Raw genomic sequence first — 12798 nt, 5'->3', positions numbered from 1 at the left:
TCGGGCTGCATTTTGCTCTCCTGCAAACGCCCCCGACAAAACAAGTGACGAAGCCAACCCTGGTGCCAGCTCTGGGGCCCCCTTGGCAGCCCCCACCTTGCTCTGCGAGGCTCTGGGCAGGCTCTGGCTGTCGCTCCCGGCTTTTATATTCCAGCAGCAGCCTCCAAAACAGCTCAGGAAGCCAGCAGGATGGGGAGAGGAAGAGAGCCAGAGCTCGCCGGTGGATTTATGGGGAGCCGGAGGGAGCGGCTGGGGGGGCCCTGCTGGCACCCCCACCCCACAGCTCTCAGGGGTGCCCCCCAGCGCGGATCCGCGCCCGGGGTGCTGAGCATTTCGGGGGGCTCGTGGGCAGAGCCAGAGGTGCTTGGAAGGGAGATGAGCCGGGGTGAGCAGACGGACAAACCGCAAATCCTGCGCTGAAAATAGCCGAGGAAGAGGTTTTTTTGGGGGGGAAATACCAAGCGTGTTTGCCCGCTCCTTCACGCCGCCCCGGCTGTCTGCTCGCAGCTTCTGCTGGGGCCAGAAAAAGGGGTTGGAGCTGAGGAAAACGGCACAGCAGGCACGAGGAGGAGAGCCCTGGCACCTCGGGGACGCCGGGGATGCTGCGGCACCAAGCCGCCCCAAGTAGCGGGGGGGGGGGATAAGCAGCAGGGGCTCAACCCTCTTACGAGCCAGCAGAGAATCTCCAGGGGTGCCCCAGCCCTCGGGATGGCCCCGGAGGAATTTGTAGGGAAGGGCTGAGCCCGGTGCTGTGGGGACGTGGGGCTGGCACATCCCCAACCCACGCCGAGAGTCGATGGGAGCCCCTCGGGTCGCTTTGTGCTTTATTTCTCCATGTTTTGGGTTTTATTTTTTGGGGGTGGGGGGCGATTTTGGCAGCAGCATTAATTCTCACCAGTGCATCCAAACCTCTCTGAGCACACCCCCGGAGCACGGGCAGCCCCCCGGGACGGGGTGGGGGCGATGCAGGGAGCAGAAGGGGGGGGGATTTGGGGTGCTGTGGGGGGGGTCCGCCCCCAGCCCCGCTCACAGCCGGGACCCCCTGGGCATGGCCACGTCGGGGGGGAGCCCCTCCAGCCACTCCACCAGGATCTTGTTCAGCGCCGCCGGCCTGGCAGGAAGGGCACAAATTGGGGTTTGGAGATGGATTTTGGTGGCACTGGGGGGGGGGGGGTGCCCAGCCCCCGGGGGGGGGGGTCTTTTTTTGGTACCTCTCCATCTGCGTCCAGTGGCCGCACTCCTCCAGGTGACCCCGGCGCAGCTGCGGCACCTTGCAGGGGGGCAGCGAGGGGGCGTGATGTGCTGCCCCCCCGCCTCGTAGCGGGGATAAATCCCCCCCCACATCACCTCCACCCCCCTCTGGGAAGGAGATGTTGCCCCCTCCCCGCTTATCCCCTTCCTTGACCCACAGCTCCCCAAACCCAGGGGTCCCAGCATGGTTCCCAGGCACCCCCTGGGGGCTTTTCCAGGGGGATTCCCGGGGGCTTTTCCCCCTTTTTTAAGGTCCTGTTACATCGGGGGGGGTGGGGGGGCCGTGCACCTACCCACTCCTCCATGCCCTTGCTCATGCTGGGGTGCAGCACCACGTCCTTCCCCGCCGTCACCATCAGCGCGGGCATCAGGATCTGGGGCAGGAGGGGAGAAACAGGGGGAAAGGGGGTGGGCGAGGGGCACGGCGGTGGTCCCATACCCCTTCTCCTGTGGGCGGGGGGGCACAGGATCCGTCCCCACCTTCCTGTCCTTGGCGGTGAGCGCCCAGCGCCAGTTGGGCCGCATGTTCCGGTACCAGTTCAGGGGACCCCTGGGGACGAGGAAGAAAACGGGGCTGGAGGCGTTGGGGTACCCGCTGCCCCCCACCCCAAAACCCCACAGGGGGTTTGGGACACCCCCCCAGCCCTCCCCCTTTTTCCATCTCCTACCTGAACCCAGACTTCTGGAAGCGCTGCACGTAGTACTGCAGCTCGGGGCCGTGCAGGATCAGGCTCTCCGGGGGGTTTTCGGGGAAGCCCACCAGCAGCCCCCCTGCGGCACAAAGCGCCCGGATGGATGCGACCACCCCTAGAGCTGTGCCCCCCCCAAAAAAAACAAAATTCAGCCCCTACCTCGCTCCTGGATGCCGAGGAAGCGGGGCGCGGAGGGCAGGCGGTCCTGCGGGGAGAGAGCTCGTGGCCCTTTTTGTTTCCTTTTTTTTCACCTTTTTTTAATATTTTTTGCCCCCTCCTCAATTCCTCCTGCCCTCTGCACCCCCCCTCCCCGGAAACCTGGAAGGTTTCTGCCCTGGACCAAGAGATGAATTTCCAGGGTTGGACAAAACGATGGCACCACGGGGAGGATGGAGAGCGCTTCCCCTGCCCTGGTTCACTCTGGTCCCTACTGATGGCAGCACGCCAGCATCAATTGGAGAGGATGGAGAGTGCCTGAGGGTCACTGGGGCAGTGCCAAGCCGCCCCTAAATCCTAGTAACCCCCCCCAAATCCCCCCCCCCCAAGCCCCCTTCCTACCTCCTTGCGGGTGGAGCGGATCAGCGCCTTCAGCGTGCGCCCCACGTCCTTCTCCAGCTCTGCCTCCGCAACGCCCTGCGGGGGAAACCGAGCCCAGCCCGGTGCTTGGGGGGCACAGCACGGGGACAGGGGGCTTTTTTTTTTGGGGGGGGGACACACAGCGAGAGCCCCAGGGGGCAGCAGCTTCGCCATGGGGCAGGCGATGCCCACGCGAGCTGGGGAGCCCAGCACGGGCACGTCTCCCTTCCTCCACAGGGGGGGTTTTGAGCCAAAATGATCAAATTGATAAATTTCCCCTCCTTTCTCACCGGCTCCTGGAAGTAGAACTGGTAATCGAAAGTGGGGATGCTTTTCATCTTCTCCACGATGTCCACGCTGGGGTCCGCGGGCCGGTAGGGGGTGTTGAGCGAGGCCACAGCCCTGCGGCATCACGGGGAGCAAAAAAAGCCCAATGCAGGGGGTCGGAGGGCACAAAACGGGGCCGGATTTGGGGTGATCCCCGCAGGGATGCACGCCGGCCCCACAGGGGCAGCACGGTGCCGACCCACCTCACTCTTTCGGGGTAGAAGAGGGCCATGTGCCACACCACCGCGCCGCCCCAGTCGTGGCCGATGAAGACGGCTTGAGGGATGCCCTGAGGGGGGGGGGGACAAAAGGGGAAACCACGAGCGGGTCCCCAAAGTGAGCATCCCAATGAAAATAACCCCCAAAAAAAAGAAACCAAGCAGCAGGCGGTGCCCCCAGCGTGGAGAGGAGCTTTGCCGTCCTCCAAAGCAGCAAAAAGGGTTGGGGACACGGAGCACCCCGTTAATTGCCCCGTTAATTGGGAACCTACCCAAAGGGGGATGGAGAAGGGGGCAGAGCTGGCTGGAAGGGGCTGGGGGGGGGGACCCCCCAGGGCTCGGGATGCAGCCCCCCAAGGGATTGGGGTGGGCGCATCCCGCCTGGCACCGCGCTTCCCACTCGCCTCCCTCCCCGCCGTCCCGTTCCCCCCTTGGGGGCCTCCAAACAAACCCAATTAAAAGGGCAGCTCAGCAGCCGGCTCCTCATTAGCTGACGAGTTAGAAAGGTAATTAAAATTCCCTTCCAGCAGCAAGAGCTCCCCGAGGATGCTGGCGGGAGGGGGGGGGGGGTGAGGTCCCGTGCTGCCACTCAGCCCCCTTCCCGTGGGGGACCCCGGGGTGCTGGCGACCCCAAAATTACTTGGGGCCCTGCCATGCTCACACAAAGCCCCCTAAAACCTCAAATTTTGGGGCCAATGGAGCTAAACGTGAATCCCCCCCGCCCCGCGGGGGAGCAGAAGGGGAGGAAGACCCCCGGCCGGGCACGGGGAGGGGGCGCAAGCTGTGGGGCTCCTCACCATTTTATCCAGGAAAATCGCCAGGTCCTGCAGGAGGGAAGGGGCAGAAGGTGAGACGGAGAAGGGACAGAGCCCCAGCCATGCCCCACAGGCCCTGGGGTGGGGGCTCCAACTACAGCCCCCCCCCTCCCCATATTCGCCCGTGCGCCCGCAGCGCCTCACCTTGCAGATCTGCTCCTGGGAATACTCTTCTATATCTGTAGGAAACCCAAATTCCCCTTGGGGTAGCGCTTATACAGGGGGGCCATGACAGCAGCAGCCCCCCCCACCTCCCTCTCCACCCCCCCCCCTTCCCCAAAATTCCCAAGGTCCAGGAGCTTTGGGCAGCACCAGGCGGCACCCGTTTGGTGAAAAATAACAGCAAATTGGGTCACTGCAGCCGCAAAAATCCAGCTCTGCGCCCTCTGACCCAGCAGACTGGGGCTGGAAAAGTCCCGGGGGGCACCCACAGCCCCCCCCGAAGCTGTCAGGATGGGGTCAGCTCACCCAAAGGTGCCGTGGACTCCCCGTAGCCCTTCATCTCCAAGGCGATGACGCGGAACCCAGCGTCAGCCAGCGCGGGGATCTAGGGGGGGCGAGCAGAAAATGGGCACCCCCAGGGGCAGGCAGGAATTGGGGGGGGCAGGAGGGGCACGAAACCATCCCCGTGCCCGTAGGGGGGGTCCCAAATCCCTGCGTGCCCCTACCTGGTAGCGCCAGGACAGCCAGACCTCGGGGAAGCCGTGACAGAGGCAGATGGGGGGGCCCTGCCCCATCTCCACGAAGTGCAGCTGGACGCCGGGCTGCAGGGGGTGGGGAGCCCTCAGCCAGCTTGCCCCACCCAGCACCAGCTTTAGGGGCACCCTTGGGTGCTCCTGCCCTCTTCAGAACCCTATTTGTGGGTTTTGGCACGCGGTGCCGGGGTGAACACCCCCAACTTTACCCGTATGGGGACGTAGCCGTGGCTCACATCAGCCGGGTCGCAGGCGGTGGGCAGGGGCTCGTCCTCGTGGAGAAGCTGCGGGGCACGGGACGGGCTCATGGGGTGGAGAACGGGACCAGGAGCCGTGCACCAGCAGCACCACATCACGCCCAGAGCCACCCCAAATCCCTCGGGGCAGCAGCAAGGCACGAGGGCGAGCGGAGCCAATGCTGCAGCTTGGTTCCCCTTCCAGCACCGAGCCCTCCCCCAGACCCCAAAAAGCAGAACCTGAGGCTGCCGGCTCTGCAGAACCCCGGGGAGGGATCGGGATGTCCCCAGGGGATGGCAGGGTGCCCGTCCCCGCTACCTGCCTGCACGCCCGAGAGCTCCTGCAGCTCCTTGAGGACGGTCTGGGTGTCCCTGACCAGGATGGTGGCCATGCCCAGCTCCCGGGCAGGCTTCAAATTCTCCCCGATGTCATCCAGGAGGATCACCTAGAGCACAACCAGGGCGAGAAGCTGCTGCTGGGGGCACCCCTGGGTGCCCCGTCCCTCCCCAAACCCACGTCCTTGGGCTCGGGGAGCTCTCCAAGGAGCTCTCCAAGGAGCACGGCTCCGGCACCCGAGGCAGCGACCGAGGGCTTTGGGTGCCAGGGGTGCCCCTTGGTGTCCTTGGGTGTCCCTGGGTGTCCCTGGGGGTCCCTGGGACACCATCGGTGTCCTTACATCCTGCGGCTTGGCCTGCAGCACCTCCAGGGCATGGGCGTAGAGCCGGGGGTCCGGCTTGTGCAGCCCGGCGCGGCACGACTCGATCACCACGTCGAAGTGCCTGCGCAGCGCGCCCAGCAGCGTGGCTGTGAAGAGCCTCCCCGAGCTGTCGTCCACCCAGTTGTTGGTGAAGATACCGGTCTTGAACCCTAGGGGAAGGCAGAATTGGTCAAACACCTTTTTCCCCCTTTTTCCCCCCTTTTTCCCCCCTAATTTCATGCCACCTCTGCTCCCCGGCGCAAAAGCGGGATTGTTTTTTCGGGCGTCACAGCCTAAAAATCTGCTTTGAAGGCTCTGCCTGCACCACAGACAGCTTGGTAATAAACCCAGCGCACCCTAAAACCCTCCAGGAGCACCAAAACCCCTTTGGGTCCACCCCACAGGGCTGCTCTCCCTGTCCCCAAGGCTTATTATGGGGCCAGCTGGGACCCGGTGCGCCCTGCGGCACCGCTGCTGGGGGCGCAGCAGGATCAGGCTCCGGTGCTGGGACAAATCAGCGTGACCCCAAATCTGCTGCACGTGGGGAATCGAGGCACTAAAGACGTTTTCTGGGCTTTTTCCACATGTGCACAGCCAAAATTTGGCCAGCCCAAGGCGGGACCCACAGCGGGGACATCACAACCCAGGGGCGCACGGGGTCCCGGGTGGGGACGGTGCCTTCGGACCACCCGGGGACCCCCCATACCCACGGGATCTGCTGGGAAAAGGGGGATTCCATCCCCTCCAGCACCCACCGTTCCTCCTTAGCACACCGGCGGCTCGCAGGAGGGGGGCATTGACGGCCCCCTTGGTGGCCATCTCCTCGAAAGCCCGGGCGATGGAGAAGGTGGGGGGCAGCGCGATGCCCGCGGCCGAGGCGCGCTGCTTGCAGCCCTCCTCCGCCTCCGAGAAGAGCTGGAAAAAATGAAAAAATCAGCAAAATCAGCAAAATCAGCAAAATTCCAGCGGCTCCATCCGGAGGGGGGGCCGGGAGCACCCCCTGGGCTCACCTGGGACAGGGTGATCTGGCCCCGCATCAGCTTGGCGTGGGGGCTGTCGGGGCCGCCGGCAAGCAGAACATCCCGCAAGAAATTGCTGCAAAAAAAGGGAGGAGAGGTTGGTCCGGGGGGGGTTGTAGGGACCCCAAAAGCAAAGGGAGGGAAAAATCCTAAAGCTTGGGGGTGGCCAGGGAGTGCTGGAGCCTTCCCAAAACCATGGGGAGGGAAAAACCCTGAAGCTGGGGGGTGGACAGGGGGTGCCGGTGGACAGGGGGTGCCGGAGCCAGGGGGGGACCCCAAAATCAGGGGGAGGGAAAGACCCCAAAGCTGGGGGGGGGTAGGATGTGGGATGGGGAGGATGCAGGGAGCGGAGCCGGCCTCTCCATCTCCTGCTCGTTACGGAGCTGCCCATTAATTTCGGGTGGCAGCTCAATTACTTCGCCCCGGCTACGCGACGGGGGCCGATCTGCCAGGGGAAAAAGAAAAAAATAAATAAAAAAAAATGTCAAGAGAGAAAAAGGTATTTTGTAAGCTGCAGCTCGGGGAAGAGTAATTTGCCCTATCAGGAGATCTCAAAGGGCCTTCTGGGGAGGCCATAAAATAAAATCCCGGCGGCTGGCTCCGGGACAAAGCTCTCCGAGCCGCCGGCAGCGCAGCACATCCTAAAATAAAGCGGCGCTGCTCGTGCCAGCGGGCTCGCTGCCACCTTTTTTTTTTATTTTATTATTTAATAAGGTGAAGGAAATAAACGTCTCGTCGCCTGATAAGGGGAGGAATTTATGGCTCCTCCTGCCCCGCGTCCTCCTGGTGTTTCCTAACGCCTTGCTTCACCCCGGCCACGCCGTAACCGGGCCAAAGAGCAGCAGGGGAGAGGGTTCGGTTGGTGAACCCCTACCCCCCGGGCACCCCCCCCGGTGCTCCCTGCCCTACAAAGACACGGAAAACCCCGTGCCCACGCAGCCACAGGGCGATAAGGGCAGGATGAACCCGCTGGGGGCAGGCTCGTGGGGTTTTTGGTGCCCTAGGACCCCGGGGATATAGGGCAGGGGGGTCCCTCAGGGCTCAGCGCGGTGCCCGGGTGCTGTTTTTTTTGGGGTGCTGTGGGGCAGGATGGGGTTAAACACCCGATGTCAGCCGCTTGGGCTGTGTCCAGCAGCGTTTTGGGGAGCGGTGCCAAGGGTGAAAGGGTGCTGCGGGGTGGGAGGGTGGTGAAACGGCCCCGAGGGAGCCCGATGGGGGTGCCCAGCTGCACAGGGTGCTGGTGCAGGGGGATTGGAAGGGCTCCGGGGTGTGACCCCCGCACTGAGCACCCCATTTGGGGCTCTGGGGCTCGGCTGCCTCCTCTCGAGGCTCCCCCAAAGGAGTCAGCAGCTTGCCTCACCGCCAGGCGGGCTGCCCCGTCCTGCCCCGTCCCGTCCCGTCTTGTCCCATCCCATCCCGTCCCGTCTTGTCCCGTCTCGTCCTGTCTCGTCCCATCCCACTCTATCCCTCCTGTCCTGTCTCATTCTGTCCTGTTCTGTCTTGCCCTGTCCCATCCCATCCCCATCCCTCCCGTCTTGTCCCATCCATCCCCTCCTATCCCATCCCTCCCATCCCCAATCCCATCCCATCCCTCCCATCCCATTCTATCCCTCCTGTCCCATCCCATCCCATTTTGTCCCATCCTATACCCCATCCCCATCCCATCCCCATTCCCATCCTGTCCCTTTCCTTCTGTCCCATTCAACCCCTTCTATCCCCTCCCGTCCCATCCATCCCACCCCATCCCATTCCATCCCATCCCTTCCATTCCATCCCTCCTGTCCCATCCCATCCCATTTTGTCCCATCCCATCCCATCCCATTCCCATCCCCATCCCATCCTATCCCTCCTGTCCCATCCTATCCCTTCCCATTTTGTCCCATTCCATCCCATTTTGTCCCATTCCCACCCCATTTCGTCCCATTCCCATCGACGACTCCACTCCCTCCAAACCACCGCGGGCGGCGCCTCCACACACAAAATCCACCTCGTCTCCACGGTTCTCCTGCCGAGCCGCGTTCAACAGCGGCGCGGGCGGGCGAAAAAAAAAAAAACAAAAACCCCAATTCGGGTCCGGGACCCTCCGGACCCTACCGAGCCCGACCGTACCTGGGCAGGCCGCAATCCCGTTCGCAGGAGCCCAGGTGGTGCTGCAGGCCGGGCCCGAACAGCACGCCGCCCAAATCGAACAGAACCGCCCGCCGCGACATTGGGGACAGCCACCGTCTGAGCCGGGACTCGAACCCGCGACCTCTGGATCGCCGCGCTCAGGACACGCCCCCCAGGGACGTCAATCAAGCAGTGGCCACGCCCCCTAGCCTCGCCCCCTTGGGGTATGGCCACGCCCACCTCGTGCTCTGGCCACGCCCACTGCCCGCAGGCCGTGGCCTCGCGCTGGGTCCTAGCGCCGCCCGCTCCTGGCGTGGATTCTCCGAGGGCTCGTATGGGGCTGAGCTCGGGGCTCCGTGGCACTGCTCGGGCTCCGGCCACGCAGAGCTCGAGTGGATTCGTGGTGTTCAGAGTGGAAAGGGGAAGGGGTGCATGGGGAGAAGGGGTGCTGCGTGCTGCAGGCATGCACACGTACGTACACACATGTACACACACATGCACACACATGCACACATATGCACACACATGCACACACACATGCAAATTTAAATGCATGCACACACACGCTCATGCTCACACGTGTCTGCATACATGCAAAAACACCTGCACACCACCATGCACAGCTCCGTAGCTGTTCACATGCACACAGCTACGTGTGTGCACAGCACAGATCTCCACGTGTGTACAAGCACACGCACACACACAAATATAAACATGCGTCCGTTTGCACAAGCATGCACAGAAACATGCATGAGATGCAGACACATGTACACGTGCACAGACACATGCATGCACGCACATGCATGTAGCCCATGCACGCCAAACACGCATGCACACTGAGCACGTGTGCACACCGCCAGGCACATGTGAGTGTGCAGAGGATGCGTGTGCACTGCTGAACGTGTGTGCACACTGAGCTCATGTCTGTGCTGCCAGGCATATGTGCACACAGAGCATGTGTGTGCACACAGAACACGTGTGTGCACACGGAGCATGTGTGTGCACGCTGAGCACGTGTGTGCATGCAGAGCATGTGTGCATTGCTGCATTGCATCCACGTGTGTGCATGCTGAGCACACGCGTGCACACGGAGCATGTGTGCACACAGAGCACGCCTGTGCATTGCCGGGCACACGTGTGGATGCTGACCATGTGTGTGCACACGTGTGCAGCACCACGCAAACCTATGCACCCCAAGCAGGCGTGTGCACGCCCAGCACACGTCTGCACGCCTGGCACATCCGTGCACACGCGTGTGAAGCTGAAGCTGAGCCCTCTGCAGCCAACACCCCGGCCTCGCTCACAGCACCCCCATCCCAGGGGTGTGCACCCCCCCTTGTGTGTGCAACCCCAGCCCTCGAAGCACGGCGTGCCCGGTGCCAAGCACGGCGTGCGTGTGCACGTGCGTGTGCGTGTGCGTGTGCAGCGTGGGCCGGCCCCCAGCCTCCGGAGACGCCGGCAGTGCCCGTCGTGGGACAGCCACCAAGCCCAGAGCAGCGGTGAGCGGGGCAGGGGCTGGGGGGGCTGCAGGATTGGGGGGGGGGGGGGGAAGCAGCGAGGTGTGCCATGGAGAGCCCCTGCCTCAGTTTCCCCATCTGGTGAGGCTGAAGCTTCAAAAGGGGACGGCGGGGGGGGAAGGGGATGGGTGGGGGGCATTGGATTTTTGCAGACAAAGCGCAGCACAGCCAGGGCATTCCCTGATGGGATGTTTTTTTTTTTGTTTTTTTTTTTGGGGGGGGCTGCTTTGGGCAGGGTCCAAGCTCCAAGCGCGGAGGATCCATGCGTTTAGCATCTGTGGGCACCCCGCTGTTGGGGCGCAGTGTCCCTTATCCCACCCCTGCCTCCCCAAATCCCCCCAAATCCCCCCCAATTCCCCCCAAATCCCCCAAAATCCTCACGGGGGGACTGACCGATGGCTAAAAGCCCCTTACCCAGCATCTGGCACGGCTCGGAGCACCGGTGGGCAAGACCCGAGGGGCTCTCTGCGCCCAAGGATGCTCACGGCAGCCCCATCCCGTCCCGTCCTGTTGCAGGGGGGGTCCTGGGCTGAGCAGCACCCCCCTTGGGGACACCCAAAACCTCCTCGCCCTCGCCGGCAGCCGCTGGTCTCCACCCGCCAGCCCCGGCGCCAGGGCTTTCCAGCGGTTCCCAGCGCTTTCCAGCGGTGGTTTTGAAAGAGCCGCATTGTCTGCTTCCCCCCCCCCGCCGTGGCCTCCTGCTTCTCCATGTGTGTGGGGGGGTCTGGGCAGTGAGCTCCCCCCCAGCAGGATCAGCCTCACCCCCTCCGTGCCTCAGTTTCCCCCTGGCACCTTTTGGGGCGCAGGGGGAGTGGGGCTCAGCCCCCCAAACCCCCAGATCCCTGGAAACGGTAGGCAGGGAAAAAACAAGGGGGGGCCTGGGGAATCCGAGGGTCCCCAGTGGGTGCCAAAAGGGTCCCAGAGGGGCGCGGGGGGGGCTGAGCCGCAGCCCGTTTTGTGAGAGCCCCTTCCCCTCTCCCTGCAGGACACCATGGTCCCGCGGGACCCCGCGTGGTGCCTGCTGCTGGGGCTCTGCGCCCTGCTCCCCCTCGCCGGCACCCAGGGGACCCCAACCGAGGATGTGGTGCCGGGGGTCCCCGAGCGCTGCGGCGTCACCTTCCACACCCCCAACCCCTGCGGGGCCCCCCAAACTCCCCCCTCGGCCTCTCGCCAAGAGCTGGAGCATCTCCAGAGCCTCCTGCAGCAAACCAGGGCCAGCCTGCAGGACGTGGAGGCGGCGGCGGCGCTGGAGGAGCACCGGCCCCGCTACCAGGACGTGATCGCCGAGGCGCTGCCCGCCATCCGCGGGGCCAACCGGGAGTTCCAGGAGAGCCTGGAAAACGTCCGCAGGGAGCTGGAGGCGCACGTGGCCGAGAGCGAGCACCCGCAGGAGGTGGAGAAGAGGGAGAAGTGAGTGCTGGAGGGGTTTTTGGGGACGCAATGGGGTGTCCCCCCTGGAGGAGGTGGGCGCAGGAGGGAGCACGGTTCGCGGTGGGGAGGGTGGGAGCCAGCCCCATGCTGTTGAAAATCAACATGGGGGGGTCCTCTCTGTGCCCCCAAGGGGATTTGTGGTGGGTGCACAAGGGATTTGGACGCTCAGCAAGCCTCTACGATTAATCCCCATGCACTCATCCCGATCCCAAACCCAACGGGGTGTCCCCATTGTGCCAGGTCCCCCTGCTCTCTCCGGGGTGGCACGCGAGGAGGGGAGCTTTCCCCTCGCACCCCCCAAACCCCAATACGCACCACGAGGCTGCGGCCTCCCTACCCACTCCGGGGACAGCCCCCGGGGGTGGCTCTGAGCCCTCTGTCCCCCTCCCCAGGCTGCGGAAGGACGTCCGCGTGGTGGCCCACGTCCTGCGGCTCACCGCCCGCCTGGCCCACGCCCTCGACGCCTCCTCGCAACGCCTCCAGGACGAGCTCCACCAGCGCCTGCAGCGCTCGGCCGCCCGCGCTGCTGCCGCCCCCCAGCCCTAAGGCTCTGCCCCCCACCTTCTGTATGGCCTTGCTTGCTGGTAGGACCCTATTTTGCCCCCCAGCCGGCTCGCCCCCACTGCTTTTGGGGTGCCCGGCTCCTCCGCGCGGTCCCTGGGGTTTGGGGGAGCGAGCTGGGTGCCGGGCTGGCACCGGCGCACTGCCCGTAGCCCCAGCCCCAAGTTTTTAACGCATTTATCCCGCAGGAGCTGCGCCCTGCTGGGGCACAACCCCGTGCACCCTATACACGGGGAGATCCCCCCCCCGCTGCAGGCTCCTTCCCACCAGAGCTCTGCGTCCTCGGGCCCTCCCCGAGGTTGCTTTGTGCACGCAGCTTGCCAAACTCGTGTGCCAGTATCTGGGGGCTCCCCAGCACCCCCAGAGTGCCTTAAAAACGAACCCCAAATCCTTCGGGGGCTCGGCTGGTGACCTCCCCGCATCGCAGCCCTCCTGGATGCGTCCCCACGTGGGCAGAGCCACCGCCAGCCCCCGTTAATCCGTCACCCGGCCTGAAACACCCCCAGCACCCCCCCGGCTGCTGGGAGCAGGAGGCTGGGGAGCTGCAGGAATGGGGACAGGGATGGGGACAGGGATGGGGACGGGGCTGGGGACAAGGTGGCTGCGCATGTGCACGAACCACCCAGCAGTAAAATCGAAGCTGGCAACCGGAG

At 64.3% G+C, this 12798-nt stretch overlaps 1 protein-coding gene across 3 annotated transcripts; it reads right to left on the bottom strand.

Annotated features, from left to right (window-relative positions):
- Positions 1-807: 807 nt before the first annotated feature.
- On the bottom strand, positions 808-10836 carry EPHX2 (epoxide hydrolase 2). 3 transcript variants are annotated; one of them, XM_068679038.1, is made up of 19 exons: positions 10568-10836; positions 6519-6603; positions 6264-6423; positions 5488-5678; positions 5134-5256; positions 4784-4858; positions 4548-4643; positions 4348-4426; positions 4024-4058; positions 3862-3888; positions 3050-3135; positions 2810-2921; positions 2502-2576; positions 2103-2148; positions 1920-2022; positions 1732-1801; positions 1545-1625; positions 1212-1270; positions 808-1111 (listed from the first exon to the last, which is right to left on the bottom strand). In XM_068679038.1, the coding sequence occupies exons 1-19, from the start codon at positions 10819-10821 to the stop codon at positions 1027-1029; spliced, it is 1842 nt and encodes a 613-aa protein (XP_068535139.1). In that variant the 5' UTR covers positions 10822-10836; the 3' UTR covers positions 808-1026. The 3 variants fall into 3 exon arrangements, with proteins under 3 accessions (XP_068535139.1, XP_068535140.1, XP_068535141.1); XM_068679039.1 differs by lacking the exon at positions 10568-10836 and adding an exon at positions 8637-8800; XM_068679040.1 differs by lacking the exon at positions 10568-10836 and adding an exon at positions 6944-7001.
- Between the last annotated feature and the right edge of the window lie 1962 nt (positions 10837-12798).

This window comes from Anas acuta, chromosome 3 (genome assembly GCF_963932015.1).
Source record: "Anas acuta chromosome 3, bAnaAcu1.1, whole genome shotgun sequence".
NCBI classification, from domain to species: domain Eukaryota; kingdom Metazoa; phylum Chordata; class Aves; order Anseriformes; family Anatidae; genus Anas; species Anas acuta.
Note: the sequence above shows the minus strand (reverse complement) of the source record. Positions and strands in the feature narration are given on the sequence as shown.

Coding starts and splice junctions, on each gene's coding strand:
- EPHX2 (XM_068679038.1), bottom strand. CDS start 10,821: ATGCGGCTCTTTCAAAACCACCGCTGGAAAGCGCTGGGAACCGCTGGA. Junction 3,136..3,861: donor CGATTTTCCTGGATAAAATG/GTGAGGAGCCCC, acceptor CCCCCCCCTCAG/GGCATCCCTCAAGCCGTCTT. Junction 1,626..1,731: donor TCACCGCCAAGGACAGGAAG/GTGGGGACGGAT, acceptor CTCCTGCCCCAG/ATCCTGATGCCCGCGCTGAT.